General features: G+C 37.3%; 1 protein-coding gene across 6 annotated transcripts in view; it reads left to right on the top strand.

Moving 5' to 3' along the window:
- ST7 (suppression of tumorigenicity 7) overlaps positions 1–18038 on the top strand; it is a 291352-nt gene that overhangs the window by 186309 nt on the left and 87005 nt on the right. For all 6 annotated transcript variants that reach the window (XM_036759845.1, XM_036759844.1, XM_036759849.1 and 3 more), the window contains 2 exons: positions 1701–1855; positions 4667–4764. In XM_036759845.1, coding sequence (XP_036615740.1) covers positions 1701–1855; positions 4667–4764 — 253 coding nt within the window. The remainder of the gene's footprint in view (positions 1–1700; positions 1856–4666; positions 4765–18038) is intronic.

Genomic DNA, 18038 nt, shown 5'->3' with positions numbered 1-18038 from the left:
CTAAGTCACAGGAGTTGGAGTCACATGAGCCTGAGTCACAAGGGTTGTGATGCCCTCTGACCCTGAAGAAGGGTATATATACTCTGAGGTTAGCATTTTGCTTTGGGGCTCACTCGTGGGAAGAGTGTTTGTGTGATGTAGCCGGATGAGACTCTGGGTAGCCATTAGAGCCCCCTCGGCTTTGACAAACCCACATGTTGGTGTTTCTCTCTCTCTCTGGTAACTATGTATGTGTTAGTTTTGGTCAGACAGTTGCAAGTCCTGTCTGTTGGTCTTTGCTGTTTGTATTTGCTCTGTTTATATAATTTCTGCTTGTGTTTTCTCTGAAGTTCAAGGTGCTGACTTTTCCCCTGAACTAAGTGTATGATATATGTCTATGTTTGATTAAAGTAAGATTGCTGGCCCCTTTAAAGCGTCTTTCCTTTAGAAAAATGGATCAAAGAACCTGTGCTAGCAGCCCTCCTGTGTGCTGGTGTTATTGGCCTCACACCCTCACAACAGCTGCAGATAACATTCTTGTTCCATGCCTAGAGTGGCTTCTAGGCTCTTTTGGCCTAAATGGGACTACTCCTTGGGTGACAGTGTGGTGTAGTGAATAGGGAGGCAGCATTTTATATGGTAGAGAGGGTGTTGGACTTCCAGCCAGGAAGACCTGAGTTTGCATGTTGCCTCAAACCCTTATTAGCTTTACGAACCTGGACGTATCTGAATCTGTGATCCTATTTCAAACTTTTTGAGGAAACAGTGATAATCAAGGTTAATATCTTTTGCATTTTTATATTTTTCAGCATTGATAGCTTATTTGAAGCAGTTGTAGTAAGACTCAACTGAATCTCATCCCAAGGGTGTTCCTTGTTGAAACTAATAGAAAACAAATAAACAAAATGTTACATTTGTTAGCATTTCTATAATGATTTATTTTTATTGGTCAGCGGACAAAAACCTCTCATTTCGAGTAACTACAGTTACACTGTTTATAGACAGTCTAAAACTTGTGTAATTCTTAACACCCTTCTTTCCCCTTCCCCACTTCTGCCATTCTATCATCGTTACTGTGAAAAGTACGACTAAGCCCATTTTTCTTTTTCTTTCCTTTTTTTTTTTGAGGGAGATGGGAGGGATTAATGGATTGTCATGGCCAAAGAATTCCCATAATTAATTATGTTCATCTTCAAATGAGATAGCATTTGTGAAGTGTTTCGTACAGTGCCTGGCACATAGTAGGCACTTAATAAATGCTTGTTCCCTTCTGCCTTATCCCTCCCTCTCCAGTTCATAGACTCAAATCTTCCAAAGTTTATGTTACAATGGCATGGATTTTAAGAAGCCAGGATCATCTCCATGCCATGCCACGATAAGGCATCAAAGAGAAAACTTCATGGGGTAGGGCTAGATTCTTCTCTCGCTCAAAAAAGGTTGAAAAGAATATATGACAAATAAACAAAAAACCAGTACCTTTCCCTTAGTGTACTGGGCTGACCCGCGCTTTTTGATTTGAGTTTAAAGCTGAGATGCAGGTTTTTCTTTCTTCTATTTTTAAAAAATAATTACTTTGTAGAGACAAACACTGTAGAAAATGAGCCAGATGACCTCTCTTGCCATGATTCAAAATTTCTGCTTGCCATTCCACCTGCTCGTGGTCCCTAAGTGTCTCCTTAGATTTATTGTTGATGATTGCTTGTTGCTTATGTTATTGACAGGTGTGCCACAGCATATATCCTACTGGCTGAAGAGGAAGCCACCACTATTGTAGAGGCAGAGAAACTCTTCAAACAGGCTCTGAAGGCAGGAGAAGGCTGTTACAGACGTTCCCAGCAGCTCCAGCATCATGGAGCTCAGTATGAAGCCCAACACAGTAAGACTTCTTCTGGGTTAACTCTGTGGACGCTTTGACTAATAACGGACCAAACAATGAGATTCCTCTCCCTCCCTCCCCCCAACCACTTCAATGTTTGGCTTGCTTAGACTAAAGCAAGTATTTGTTTTTGAAATGTGGTTATGGACCTCTTTTCCTCTTAGTTTTTTTTTATTTTTGGGGTGTGTGTGTGTGTGTGTGTGCGTGCGTGTGTGTGTTTTAACTCTTCCTTTGGTAAGTTCCTCCATTCAGGGTGATTCAACAAACCTTTCTTAACTCCCTGCTATATGTAGGGCACTGTGCTAAGTGTTTGGGATACAAGATGGCAAAAAAGACATAGTATTTCTTCCCTAGGAGCTTACATTTTCACAGAGGGATGATACGCACCCAGAAGTAACTGTATTACAAGTTAAGAATTCAATAAAGGATTAGGAGAGGTTCAGCACAGAGGGGACATGAAGCCGTTCTGAGAGGGGAGAAGGGGGTGAATCAGGGAAGGGTTCATGGAAGAGTTGGTATCTAAGCTTGCCTCAAAAGAAAGATGACTAGTAACATTCTATTCATTAGCTAGATAAACTTGTAGCTTAATTCTTCTGTTTAGTATTTCTTTTTTGCCTGTAGACACAGTCATGGAAGTGAACATTAATAATGTAGAAGCATGTCTATAAGCATTCCTACATATTTCTTCACTATGAAATGTCTCCTGTACCAAAATATAAATTAAAGTTGTTTTCAGCAGCCAAATTGGCCTTGGAAGACTCAGGGAATCATAAAATGTTAGAGCTTCAAAGTATCCTAGAACTCATCTAGATTAACTCCCTCATTTTACAGATGAAGTAGCTGAGCCTCAGGGAGACCAATGCTTACCCATATGTCAATAAAAAGTATAATTATTAAATGGAACCACCCAAAAATTGTTATTACTGATTGTTCAAGCACTTATTAAAAGACAAGTAAAAGCTTGTTTTAAATATAGAAGGCTAAATGTTTATATGTTGCTTGCTGATTATAATAGCCTTTCTTTTGCTTTTTAACAGAAATATTATATTGCTGTCTTTAAAGACTGTCTCAAATTAATGCCCTTTTTTGGCTCTCCTTTACATCATCTGATGTTCTGGTCTTCTAATCCTATGTTCATTTATCTTAGGCTTATAGGACTGAGGTATGAGGCAGAAACTGGAGAATTAGGTCACTTTTGGCATCCTCAGTACTCATTAGTTGAATTTTGAAGTTAGCTACCCTTCTAGAAAGTGGTGTCATTGCCCATCCACAGGTCGTTTACAGAACAGAGTGGGCCTTTTTTTCAGTGTTCTCCCTCCCACTGTAGTTTGTCGAGGAAGAGATGAAACTTGGTGTTTTCTTCTCCTAGAAGGGAGTTTAAATTAAGCTTTAGTGTTGATTTGGTTTTTGTATGACAACCCACATTGCATTCGTTTTCACTATACAGGCACCATAGTGATCTTTGGCACACAGTTCACATATGCAGGGATATGTACACATACCTCATTACATGTAGATTTAATTTACAATGAGCAAACATGCTTAAGCAATTCTCTAATCACCACCTGTTTCTACGCCCTGATTTGGAAAACATGAACATTAGGCACAACACAATGGATTTTGAAAACATATGTAGTTAATGAGTGTTTTATGAACTATTTGGGTATTAATACGTAAAATTACATAATCTAAAATACAGCTGAAGAAATTTTGTCTTTCCTCTTGTTTCTTTTCTACTCAAAATTCAATCCTTTCAACCTGTTGCTTAAATCTATCCAAAAAAGTATAATCACATCTTTAAAATAATTTGTAGGTACTTGGAAAGTTTTCAGCACACATCTTGTTCTCATTGTTTAAGACTTGAAATGTTAGGACTTTGGTCTTAAAATCTTTTAATGGCTACATATTATACATGTACTTAATCTACAACAGGTGTGTCATATTTTCTGAAATATGGTAATTTTATAGAGGATTAAGCGCATGCATGTTCTCACTGGTCTGAAAGCATATTTAAAAAGACATAGAATTAAATAAAAGATTAAGATGAAAAGTTGGTAATGCATTTTCTAAGAGTCATATTGATGACTATTGTTGTAACTATTTAGCTTGTCAATACTTTCTCTAACACAAGGGGGTTTTTGTATTGCATTGCATATCCTATTGTCATATCTGGAATGTGTTATGCTGCCATCTACAATAGACTGCTTTGGGGACCTGGAGATGATTATGATGTCACTAATTCTAGGGCAAGAATAATATGAAACAGAAGTTCAAGATGTGGCTTCTCCAGACTTAATGTCAGAGAGGGAAAAAAAGTTGTTCATCAGGATGCAACCTGAGATTCACCTCTTTGCATTCTTAGAAAAAAACATGCACACTTGAGGAGGGGAATTCTTGGCTTACAAGCCTTCGTGCAAGATGGGTTTATTCATTCTTAGGCACTATCTAACAGATGAATTTCTTTACTAAATATTTACCAAGAACTAGATCATTAATCTGACATTAATTTGTATGTTCAGCATCTTTACTTAATAGCACTGTCTAGGTCACCAGGCACATGACGATCTGACCTTTCAAAATCTTAGTGCTTTGTGGTACATTCCCTCTGCTATTAATGGGCTCAGGTTGTTGATCACCCACAATAGGGTTCTGGCTCTTGGCAATAGCAGAAGTGCTGAAGGAGAGCAATAAATCTTCACTTGTGTTTTTCCTCTATGGGGATGGTAAATGGACCTCTTTGTATTATTTTTTTTTCTTTCCTCAGCAGAGCACTCATGGTTTCAAAATTCTCATTCTTCTTTCCCCCTCTAGGACGAGATACCAATGTCTTGGTCTACATTAAAAGGAGGCTAGCGATGTGTGCAAGGAAGCTTGGGAGGACCAGGGAGGCAGTGAAAATGATGAGAGATGTGAGTGTGAATTTGTACTTATGGGCTTGTGGCACGATATCTAATGGGAAGCTCCAGCTGAATATGGTAGAAACCACAATAACAGTCATTACAAATGAAAACCCAGTGGATAGGATATACTTTAAAGCTGACATAAGAAACCATTTCTAGGATCAGCTTTGTAAATTAAATCATATTGATTTAGGCATGTTGGTAGGCTTATTCAGTGTGTGTTTTTAAATATGGGATAGTAAATTCATCAACCCTATATTCAGATCCATGTAGTAATGTACTCTATTATAACCCTATTCTACTGAAATTATTTTACATATTTCTCTGGTCCCTACCTCATATCAGGAGGTTTTTTAGACATTAACTAGCAGAGAGATGATTGTTAAGAAAATTTAAGGAACCAAAAAGAGAAGCTAGAATTTTAAAGGGGGTGGGGGTAGGGCAGGGAGCTATTGAATATTTTAAGTAAGGTCAACAAGGAACTTTTGCTTCCTGAATCACTACATATAGTACCTTATGTTAAGGAACAGACATAATAATGAGAGTAGCTGGATCTTCCTTTGTGAATGTCCCATGCTTAAAATCTCCTCCTGATACAAAAAGTGGGCATAAAATAATTATCTTCATGTGAGGACTTAAAAAAATATATATTGGAAAAGGCTTTGCATTTGAATTTAAGAGACCTAAAGTTCTGATTTTAGTTCCAAGAACCCTTTCAATTATAATATTCTATAACTTACTGTATGAAAAAAGTATCTTGTCCAAATCTATTGGAGACCAAGATTGTTTAAAACTACTGATGGAAACCTTTCCTAGGTTTGGAGAGAACGAGTTGCTTAGTATGATGTATAAATAGCTAACTGTCCTCCTTGGCAGGAGTGGAACTGTACTCCAATTTCAATCCCAAGTTACTCTTGAGAAATAGCTAGAAAAAGTACAGAAAAATACCATACTGTAAAGACCAACACAAAAATCCATCCTGGAAATCAGAATCAGGAGACCTAGGGTCTGATATTCCAGCTCACTCAAGTAATTGTCTGGGTGATTTTAAGTAATTTACCTCCCCAGGTCTGGAAAAAAATGTCTAAGAATGAGAGGAATGATGCTGATCCATTTTTCAGGGGAATGGGGGGAAGGATGAAACACATAGGTGAAATCATAGCATTCTATTGATTGTTCTCATTTAGGAGACTGGAAGGAGTAGGAGTTAGAAAAATATCCAAATACCTTTTATCATAAGACATATTCTCTTTTTGGCAAAACCACTATCCTAATTGGAATACCCTGTATCTGCAGAAAGAAATCTTGAACCGTGTGCAATGGTATGGTTTGTAAATGGTACGAAGTCATTAATGCTAGGCAAAGGAAACTGAAGCCAATACACGAACCTTTCAAAATGCTTACCCTTTAAAGGATGCCACTCCATAATATTGCTCTTAATCTGTGTCAACACTAGCAACAACTTCGTATGTTCACAAAAGCCCATGAAAGGTAGAATGAGTTTGGAAATTAACTGGACCTGGCTCCATTGTTTTTCTAATAGCCTGTTGTGTTTTTACTGTTTTGCCTTAACACTTTAAGTAGGTTGAACAGATGACATCCTGTGACACTTAAGCTTTTCTTAGGGGTAAAGGGAATGAGAGGAACAAACATTTATTAAGCATCTACTACATTCTAGGCACTGTAAGAAGCACTTTTACAAATATTATCTTATTTCTAGCAGTGCTGGTAGGTAGGTTCTGTTATCGTTTCCATTTTCCAATTGAGGAAACTAAAGGCAGAGATTAAGTAACTTAATGTATTTTTAAAAAGGTCACGCAGCTAGGAAGTATCTGAGGCTGCATTTGAACTCAGATCTTCTGATTCCAGGCCCTGTATTTTATCTACTATAACACCTTGCTGCCTTAAATTCCAAGTTTGCTACAATTTGTTCAAAGAGATAGGACCCTAATCTGAGGGAGAAAGTCTGGGCTTAAGGAATAGGAAACTTGCATGGCTAAGGGCAGAAAGATTTTTACTGTTTTACCCAGGACTAACACCCAGATCCTAAAGGTAGCAACATAACCAGTTCACAGAGTGTATGCAAGATGGAGGCAAATTCATTAAGTATTTATTGGGTATCTCCTATATCCAGCTCCTATTCAAGTACTCCTCAGCTTCCTTATCATGATATGGAGAATACCCTGGATTCTTTAAGGCTAAACCAGCAGGACAGAAGTCCTGTCCGTGTGGAAGGGCTTTATCTACAAGTTTATTTAGCAGTGAACTTCACTTCAGTCAGCCCAGGACCAGGCTGGCTTGGTTAAAGTATGCTTATGACTGGACTGCCTGTCACCCACCAGTTGAAGAGTTTATAGCCATAGCAACTTGGAGAAATCACCCGGTAAGGCAGGATCAGTGATCTGAATTGGTAGAGGAAGTAGCCACAGTGATGAACTCAATGATCTTTAAAGTACTCAAGAGATACTGTATGCAGAGTACTGTAGGGGATATGAGTGAGACATAATCCTGACCCTTAAAGAGGCCACAGTCCAATGTGGGATAACACAGGTAAGGCTTATGCAGTAATGATTGTAATAGGAGACAGAATGGGTTGTGTCATAAGAGGCATGACTCCCTCATGTGAGGGAGAGATCACATCTAGTTGGAGGAATCTGGAAAGATAGCATGAAAAAATAGCATTTGAGTTAGCCTTGATGGGATGGGTAAGGTTTCAACAGGGGAACACGGTACAGGTATGTATATGTATATGTATATGTATATGTATATGTATATGTATATGTATATGTATATGTATATGTATATGTATATGTATATGTATGTAGGCAAAGGAATACAAGTAGGAAAGCAGTACATATTTAGGGAACAATCTATTGTTTAGTTTGACTAGAAAATATGGGAGTAGTGAGAGAGAAAATTGGAAAGGTAGATTTAGCCTCCGTTGTAAAAAACTTGAAATGCCAGAAAATTGAATTTTGTTGTGGAGGCAGTAGGGACCGGCAGAAAGTTTTTGAGCAGGGAAATGAAACGATTCAAGCTCTTCTTCAGAGGTTAGTCTTTCAGAAGTCTACAGGATAGATTGAAGGGGAAGAAACTGGAGACAGGATACAAGGCTGTTGAAAAAGTCTGATCAAGCGGTCTGACCTCAGGTAATAGTAATTGGAATAGAAAGGAAGGGACAAATATTGAAAGACACTGCAGAGACAGAATTTGTAGGACTTTGCACCTGCTTGGTTGCAGGGGACAAAGCAATGGGAAAATTCAAGACTGACTCAGGGTTTTGTGGCCTGCCATCTCTTTCTCCCATGGGAGGCTGAAGAATGAATCGTCTGCATTCATAGATTTGCATGTCATCAAACTTGCCCATTTGGCCAATATTTTATTACAGAAACAGACCGCTAGTAAGGATCTATGACTGGCCCTGTGTTGTTTTTGTCATGTCATCATCATCTAAACAGTATATCAGATTGGACGGTTATTTGTGAAGAGATAAACACATGATATGACATTGTGTCTTATTTAAAGAAATTGAATTTTAAAATTAAGTTTTTTTTAATTTTAAGAAGTTAAAACATTTTTAAAGTTCTATTCATAGAATATTAGACCTGGAATAAGACATAGAAATCATCTAAGCCAGCAGTCTTATTTTGCAGATGAGGAAGCTGAATTGCCTTTCTAGAATGGCTGGAGCTATTCACAACTCCACCAACAGTATACTTGTGTACCTCTTTTCTTGCAGCCCTTCTAGCAATTTCATTTTCCTTTTTTGTAATCTTTTCAAATGTAATGGGTGTGAAGTGGAACTTCAGAGTTGATTTTAATTTGCAGTCTTTTCATTATTAGTGAATTGGACCATTTGTACATATTGCTGGAGTTCTTCCTCTGAAAACTTCCTGTTCATATCTTTTGATCATCTATCAATTATTTTCATGAATTTGAATCGGTTCCTCAGTAGATCTGGGGAAAAAATTCTTTATGAGAGACACTTTTTTCCAAAGATTTTATCCCATTTACATATTTCACTTCTAATTTTAAGCAGATTAGTTGTGTAAATTATTTTAAATTTTATATAATTAAAATTGTCCATGTTGTTACTTTCGGTAGTGTGTTTAGGCATACACTCTAACCCTATACATATATCTGAAAGGTAATTTCTTCCTTGCTCTTTTAACTTACTTATGATATCACTTGTATCCATTTGGAGCTTATATTGATATATAATGTGAGCTGTTGTTTTAGGGTTAGAGACCCTAATTTTTGTCATGTTGCTTTTCAGTCTTCTCAGAAATTTTTGTTAGTATAGTATAGTTACTCCAGTAACTGAATAACTTTGGGTTTGTCCCACACTGTGCTCCTGTGTTCATTTGCTTTCCTAATCTGTTCCACTAATTGACCTCTCTTCTTCACTAATACCAAATCATTTTGATAATTACTGCTTTGTAGTATAGTTTGAGATCTGGCACTGGTAGTCCCCCTTCTTTCTTATTATTTTCCTTGAGGTTTCTGATCTTTTGTTCCTCCATATGAATTTTGTTGTTATTTTTTCTAACTCTAAAAAATAAAACTCTGATAATTTATCTGGTTTGCATAAGTAAATTACTTTAGGGAGTATTATCATTTTTATTGTATTAGCTTAACCTACATGAGCACTTAATATTTACCAAATTATTTGGATCTATATTTCTGTTTCATGGTTCTTTGTATATAGATTCTATGTGTATCTTGGTAGAGAGACACAAGTATTTTATACATTCTGTAGTTATTTTGAATGGAATGTTCTTTTATGTGCTTTAGTACTGGATTTTGTTGGTAATATATAGAAATGCAGGTGATTTGGGTGAAGTTAATTTAAGTCTTACGATTTTGCTAACAGTTTCAATTAATTTTTAGTTGGCTCTGGTTTCTCTAGATCAGTGGTATCAAACTCAGAAACATGGACCACTGATCTGTAGGCAAGGATCCCTGTGGCCTGCACACTCTAACTTTCTTTTAAAATGTAATATTAGCTGCGTTTTATTGTCTTTTTATTTATTTGGTTAAATATTCATCAATTACACTTTAATCTGGTTTGGGCTACACCCAGGAGTGCTGTGGGTTGTATGCAGCCTGAAGGCTATGTGTTAGATATTTGTGCTCTAGATCAATGACCCTTTTCATCTACTGGTGATATTTTTTCTTCTTCTTTGCTTATGTTTATTCTTTTGACTTCTTTTTTCCTGTCTTATGCTCAAGCTAGTATTTCCAATATTATGTTAAATAATAATCGTAATCATGGTAATAATAAAATTAATTTTTTAAATTTTATTTTATCTATTACTGATATTAAGTACTAGTAGTTATAATGACAAAATCTTTTTACCCCTGATATCATTGGAAAGCTCTCCAACTTTTCTTCATTATATACAATGTTTTCTCTTGGTTTTAGTCATTCTGCAAGCATGTATTAAGTACCTACTATGTGCCAAGCACTGCGTAACAAAGAAAGGCAAAAAAAATAGTCTGTGTTCTCAAGGAGGTCATATTCTAATGGGGGAGACAATATGCAAACAGCTGTGTCCAAAGCAGCTATATTTGGAGTAAATTGGAGATAATCAACAAATTGAAGGCACTAACATTAAGGGGAAACCAGGAAATGCTTCTTATAGAGGGTAGGATCATAGATGAGACTTGAAGGAATACAGGGAACCTAGGAGATGGAGATGAGGAGGGAGAGAGTCCTGGGCTTCGTAGAGAGCTAGTGAAAACAGAGTTGAGGAATGAGCATCAACAAGGAGGCTGTTAGCTCTGGCTCCCAGAGTACATGTGTGGAAGGAGCACCTTAGGCGTAGGAAGCCTGGAAAGCTGAAGGGTGGTGGGGTATAAAGGGCTTTGAATTCCAAAAAGAGGATTTTTGGATCCTGGAGGTTATGAGGAGCCACTGGAGTTTGGAGGGTGATATGGTCAGACCTGTATTTTAGGAAGATCAGTTTGACAACAGAGCAGAAGATAGAGTGCTGAGAGACTTGAGGGAGGAAGACCAGCCAAAAGGCTATTGGAATGTCCAGATGTGATGATAAGGGCTTGCACCTGAGTGGCAGCAGTGTCAGAGGAGAGAGATGCATTTATGAGAGATGTTGTGAAACATCAGTGGGACTTGGAGATAGATATGGGAGTGAGAGTGAGGGATGAGATGGACATGTCACCTAGGACTGAGCCTGGGCAGCTGAGAGGATTGTGGTAGTCTCAAAAATAATAATAACGGGAGAGAGGAAGGTTTGGGGGGAAATTAATGAGCTCAGTTCTGAACTTGTTGAGTTTAAGATGTCTACAGGACATCCAGTCCACTATGTCTGATGGGCACTTGGAGACGGGAGACTGGAGATCGGAAGAGAGGCTAAAAGTGGATCTGAGAGTTTAATTATCTGCACAGAAATGATAACCGAACCCAAGGGAACTGATGAGATTGCCAAGCAGAATGGTCTAGAGGGAAAAGGAAAGAGAGATCGGGACAGCGCACAGGGCACACCTGCTGTCAGAGTGACCTGGGTGAAGATCCAGCAGAGGACACTTAGAAGGAATGGTCAGACAGGAAGAAGAAAAACTAGAATAGAATCCTATGACAAAAACTTAGATGAGAGTACCAAGGAGAAGAACGTGAGTGAGACCCTTATCAAAGGAAGAAGGTTGAGAAAGGTCATTAAAGTAGAGCATTGATAACTTCCAAGAGAAAGATTTTGGTTGAACGATGACATCAAAAATCAGGCTGTTGAAAGTGAGAAAAGAAGTGTTGCAGATGGCCTTTTCAAAGAGGTCGGCCAGAAAAAGAAGGATATGGGATGATAGCTAACAGGAAGGAATAGATCAAGTGAGGGTTGGTTTGAGGTTTGTTTTTTTTTTTTTTGAGGATGGGGGAGACTCGGACATGATTTCAGGTAGTAGGGAAGCATCCAGTGGACAAAGAGAGACTCAAGATAATCAAGAAGACGGGAATGGCAGAGGGAGAAATCTGCTGGAGAAGATGGGTTAGAATGCGATCACTTGTGCATGTAGAGGGATTTCTTTGACCAGGAGGTAAAGAGTGAAAGTACAGTCAGTGCTGGGAAGGGTGGCCAAGCAAACTGTATCATCAGGATGGAGCCAGGTCTCAGTGAGAACCAGAAGATGGAAGGAGAGGGGAAGGAAAAGATTGAATGTGAAATCAGGTTCAGTACCTTAACAGCATGTGTTCCAGAAAGAAGAGTAGAAGGGAAAGGTGGGTGTAAAGTGGGACATGGCGGGGTGTGCCATAGTTCAGTTGAGGGAGATGGGTATCAGGGAACAGAGAATGGAGTTTGAATAATGACAGCTGGGGCTCAAAATCATTGGAATGGGGGAGGTATGACTAGGTGGAAGTTCAGTTTAGATAGATATTACTATATGGAGAAAAAGACCATTTATTCCTATGCTTTCTAGTGTTTTAGTAGATATGAATTTGGATTTTGTCAAACCTTTTCAGTATCTATTGATATGATCATGTGGCTATTTTGTTTATGTGGTCTATTATGTTTATAATTTTCCTTATATTGAACCAAACCTGTGTTTCATAAGAAACCTCAACCTAGTCATAATGTATACATCTTTTAAATGTTTCTTTTACTTATTTCCTAGTATTTTATTTAATTTCCTACATCAGTATTCATTAGGGGCATTGGTCTATTGTTTCCTTTCTCTACTTTGTATACTTTGACGTAGGTATCTAGATTGTGGACCATATGTATATTATAAAAAGTTTGCATAAAGTTTATATAATATAAAAATTAATTATTCTTTGAATTCTTGTTATAATTCTTTTGTAAATCCACCTGATCTTGGAGTTTTTTTCTTTGGGAGTTCTTTTTCTTCCTCATAGTTATTTAAAAATTGATTTCTCCTTCTGTTAATCAGGGTATTTAACACTTTTTGTAAATATTCATTCATTTGACCTAAGTTACTGGTTTTGTTGGCATGTAATTGGGCAGAGTAGTTTCTCATAGTGTGATTTATTTACTCTTTCCTTGTGAATCTTGCTCTTTCATTTTCATACAAATTGTTTTTGTCCTATCTTTTTAAATCAGGTTCACTGGTTATTTTATTGGAATTTTTAAAATTCTAATTTTTTATTAATTCAATGATTTTTTGCTTCCAACTTTGTTAATTTTTTTATTTTCGTGCTTTCTACTTTTATGTTAGGTTATGAAGTTTTGGTTTGTTGCTTTTCTGATTATAGTTACGTGCTCAACTGATTGATTTGTTCTTTTTCTTTTTTGTTCGTGAAAAATGTCGTCTCGAGTGTCCCTGGCTTTATTTCTTCGGTATCTGAGCTCTTCCTGGCTGTTTGCCGTCTTCTGTCTTTTGCCTGGAATCTCTGAATTTTGACTCTGCTGTTTCTGAGAGTGTCTATTTCAATATTTCTTACAGGAGATGATCAGTCAGTGAATTCTTCCTATTTTCACTTTGTCTCTGCTTTTCGTAAATTTGGACAGCTTTTGTTTATGGTTTCATAAAATATGGTAGCAGATTTTTTTTGTTATGATTTTCTGATATTCTGATGCTTCTTATATTACCTTTCTCTAGGACCTGTTTTCTGTGTCATTTTTTATTATATCTTGCATTTTCTTGTTTTTTAAAAAGTCTTTTATTTTCATATTTCATGGTTTTGTTTTTCTCTTTGACTCACTTTTATTTTCACAGAGTTCACTTCCAGGCTAAAGTTTACTGCTATCTATCCTAAGCCGTTAATTCTCCTTACCACTTTTTTTCTCCTTAGCTCTTCCACTTTATATCTCTTGTTTCATTTCTTCCAGATACTCTTGTAGTCCAGGACATTTTTTTTTTCTCTGAGGCTTTTTGTCAACTATGTGAATTTACTCTTTCCTAGGTTTAACTTGGGTCTTCTTTCAGTCCAAGATATTTCTTCATTGCGCTCCTCATTTTTTCTTCTCTTTATTAATATTTCCAGTCTCTGTTTTTGTATTGAGGATTTGTGCTCTGGTCGAATTCTGTTCCATACTCCTTGATGATATAATTAGGCCCTACGTGATCCTGAATTTGAGGTCTAAGAGCAGACCCCACCTGCTGCAGGCATCAGATGGTCTCTGTAATTGAGGCTCAGGCTTCTTGGATGCTGGGTTGGGCATGACCCTTCACCATCCTAGACTGCCCTTCACCTGGGCTTCAGTCTGGCTCACCTTCCACCTGCCTTGGCATCTCCACTCTATGCTTCCACAGGATTCTGGCGATGTTTTTGTGGAGTCCTAGAGTTAATTATGGAGTTTTAGTTGATTCTCTTTGGTTTTCTCTATCACTAGTTCTTCTGATATAGTTTTCAAGTTTTAAAAGGGTGTTTGTGAGGGAAACTGCTCCTTCCTCTTGGTCCTAACACAACTTTCTTCCCGCCAGGTTTGAGGGTTTTAATGAACTTAAAAGTTAGTAAGAGTCAATAGTACTATACATAATCCAGAATGCTAATGAAATCTTAAGTTATACTAAGAAAGCCATGTTATCTTAGGTTAAGGAAGTGACAGTCCTACTGTACCCTGGGAATCATACCTGGAGTAGTATTGTGTTTAATTTCATGTGCCACATTTTAGGAAGTACCTGCATTTGAGAATGTCTAGAGGAGGACAGCAAGGATGGTGACAGGCTTCACATCCATGCTTTATGAGGATAGATGGAAGGAACCAGGGATTTTTAGTCTAGAAAAGAGGAGGGTTATAGGAGACACGATAGCTGGCTTCAGCTATCTGAAGAACACTGTCATGTGGAAGAGGGAGTAGGCTGATATTGCTTAGTTCCCGAGGGCAGAACTAGGAGCAATGGGTAAAAGTAGCAGAGAGGCAAATTTAGGCTTGATTTCAGGAAAACATTCCTGCTAGCAATTAGAGCTATCTAAAAGTGAAACATACTGCCTTTGAAGGTATTCATAAGCTGAGAGTCTTGAACTCTTTCCGTTCTGTTTTAAACAATATAACTTCTGCTAAGAGACCATTCAAGAGAAAGGTGACTTGGACTTTAAACTACTTTTTTTTTTTTTTTTGCTTAGGCATAGGTATGCCTTTATTACCCATTTCTGTCCTTTCTGCCGTGGTGGCCACCTGTCCTTTGCAGCCTACTGGAAGAAAATTTTTAAGTGTACTCTGTAGACATTCCTTTTAAAAAAATGGTACTGGTTCTAGCCTACTGTGATTCTGCTAGCAAATAGTCTTTTCTCTTTGTTCTTAGCAAAATCTTATCTCCAAGGTAAGTTTTAGTCTTAATCCAGCCACAGAATGTCAGTGTACGTAGAATAAACTCTTGTTGGTTCCAATTTGGTCCTCTAAAAACAAGGTTAATAATAGTAATTGACATCTTAGGGATAATGTAAAAAAGTTTTAGGATTATTGTTAGTGGGCCCAACATTAGTCTGCAAAAATTGGGAAAGATGGACTCCAGGCCTTAGAATAGGCTGTTTACTTCCTGTTACTATAGATAACATGTTTCAGGAGCATAGATCGGGAGCTCATTTTATAGGTGAAGAAACTGAGGTCTAGAGATATTTGATGACTTGCCCAAGATCACATAGTAATAAATAAATGTCAGCAGCATCATAGAATTATAGATTTAGATCTGAAAAATTTCTTGGAATCTACATAGTGCAGCCTCCTCATTTTTTAGATAATAAAATTGAGACTCAGGGAAACTAAGTGACTTCCCCAGGGTCACATAGATAACAGGTAATAATAGAGATTTGAATATAGGCCCTTTGACTGCCGAGCCAGTGGTCTTTCCACTGTGCTGAACTGCCTCCCACCTAAGATGGTAAATAAAATAGGATGATATGGACACTTAATGAGATGTTAAAATCTGTGACCATGAAACAAAGTGAAGTTAACTGACCCACCCTGGGGTTGACCAGTTGTGTTTGGTTCATGTTCTAGGTAAGTTGTTCAGATTCCTTAGTCCTAGGACAAGCCTCATGTGTCAATTTAGGGAATATTTGATTGCCTGTGTGTTATGATTGTTTGATCTAAGGAGCGTTGGAGTCAGTCCTATGTTGCCAACATATCTCCTCCATCTAGGCATCACAGTGTCTGAAATACCTCCATTTTAGATTAATTCTGTGGAGTCAGACATGGAATTCTCTACATAGTCATCTTTTAAACTACAGATTTTACTGTGAATGGAAGTAAATTTAATGCCCCAACTCCTTAATATAAAGCTATTTATAAAATCAGTTTCTACCATCATGGGTAAAATAATGACTTTTTTTTTTTTTAAGGAAGGGGACAGAGTGTGCTTTGGGAACAGACTCAGAATGTAGATGTGTGAGTGGATGTATGCTTTCATGATAAGGATTTATGTTACCTTATCATAGTTTGTTTTATATCCCAACACTTCCAGTCACTACCTACGTCTGCCCACTTTTAAAAGTTACCAATACAGAGACAGATGGAAGGCAGGGAAGAAGTGGGGTGATAGGGAGGGAAGAGGGGGGAAGAGGGAGAGGGAGAGAGAGAAAGAGAGAATGAGGATGATTTTTGGAATTTTTCTTTTTAAAATTCGATGACATGCCTTGATGTATAAAGAAATACCCAGGTTAGGAGTTAATGGCAAAGAGTAGACTGCTTTGTTTTACATGGTATTTAAAGAATGGGACCTTTGGTAAATTGCAATTGTAAAAATAGAAGACAACAGCGGTGCTCCTCAGGCTTAAGAAATGTGACTTATCTCTTCATATCTGTAAGCAAAACTGTTTTCAAGAAATCAAAGATTTGTTAAAGAAGAATTGTGTTTATTTTCTTAACCCTCATGTGGAAATTTGTTTTCTATTCATCTTAGGGATGGATCTGGCATTAAAAGTTCTTCTTAAATGTTAGAAATAGAAATTATATATGTTGGGAGGAAAAAATACTTAATACACCTTTTGAGATAGCATTCTTTCTGTTCTCCACAATTTTAATTTACTTTTTAGTTCCAGCCTCTCATCCTATTTTTCTTCATTTGTTCTATTCTCTACTTTTTTCTCGTCTTTCTGTCTTTTTGTTTGTTTTCATTCCATTGCTCTTATTACTTCCTTTTTCCACGACATTTCATCACTTTCCTGGAAAGTTCTAAGGGAATCAAATAGTTAAGTGATTCAGTGGTAGGTTTCACTGGCCTTAGAGGCCAGTAAGTTTCCATTTGGTGGAATCTGTTTGGAAGCATTTAAGATATTTAAGTTTAACTTACTGAATGGAAAAGGCAAAATTTCTAAATATCATGAATTATGTTAATTTACTTCCCAGTGAATGCTTGTGAAAATGATTCTGGCATGAGTCAAGATATGATCATTGCTATGCCAGCAGACAGATGACTGAAACTGAGCGCTCTAAATAGAACCTCAGAGACATTGAAAAACTGAATATTGAAATTCTTTGTACCAGAAAGACTAGGGCCATCATTGCTGTTGGTCTTAATGAGTGCGTACTTTATTTTGACCAAGGTTTGATTGCTCTATTTGTCTGTTGTAATTATTTAGGCTTTATTATTTAACATGCTTCATGGGTTGGAAAGAGGACATTAAAGAGAACAAAGATGAGTAAAGCAGTCAGATTAAACCCTTTGTATAAAGAGAGATCTGTGCTGGAGGAGATAATTTTGAAAATAGTGAGGGATCAATAGAAGAGGTAATTGATAGGAGGGAAGATAAAGTCATAGAAAAAGACTCACACCTTTTTTTAATAGTATATTTTCCAATACATGTAAAGAAAATTTTTAACATTTTTTTATTATTTATTTTTTGGGGGGAGAGGCAAAGCAATTGGGGTTAAGTGACTTGCCCAAGGTCACACAGCTAGTAAGTGTCAAGTGTCTGAGGTCAAATTTGAACTCAGGTCCTTCTGACTGCAAGGCCAGTGCTCTATTCACTGCGCTGCCTAGCTGCTCCCTAACATTCTTTTTTAAATAAAATCTTCCAAATTTTCTCCCCTTCAAGATGGTAAGCACTTTGATGTAGGTTATATATGTGCAATCATGTAAAACATGTCCATATTAGTTATGCTGTCTCACACTTTTTTTTTTACCTTTTTTTTTTTTTTGGAGGGAGGAAGGCAAGGCAGTTGGGGTTAAGTGACTTGCCCAAGGTCACACAGCTAGTAAGTCACACTTTTTAATGTAAAAAAGAGGCCTACATTATGACAGGAATTTAGATGAACTTTTAGAGCTTGACTATTCATGTGTATCCCTGGGATAGACAGTACAGGAAGATAAATTGGGCTAAGAGTTGAACACAAGGAGAGTAGGTTGAATGGTCTTTGAGAAGCTCCTTT

The sequence above is a fragment of the Trichosurus vulpecula genome, chromosome 5 (assembly GCF_011100635.1).
Source record: "Trichosurus vulpecula isolate mTriVul1 chromosome 5, mTriVul1.pri, whole genome shotgun sequence".
In the NCBI taxonomy this organism is placed as follows: domain Eukaryota; kingdom Metazoa; phylum Chordata; class Mammalia; order Diprotodontia; family Phalangeridae; genus Trichosurus; species Trichosurus vulpecula.
This window is presented reverse-complemented; position numbering and strand designations above follow the sequence as displayed.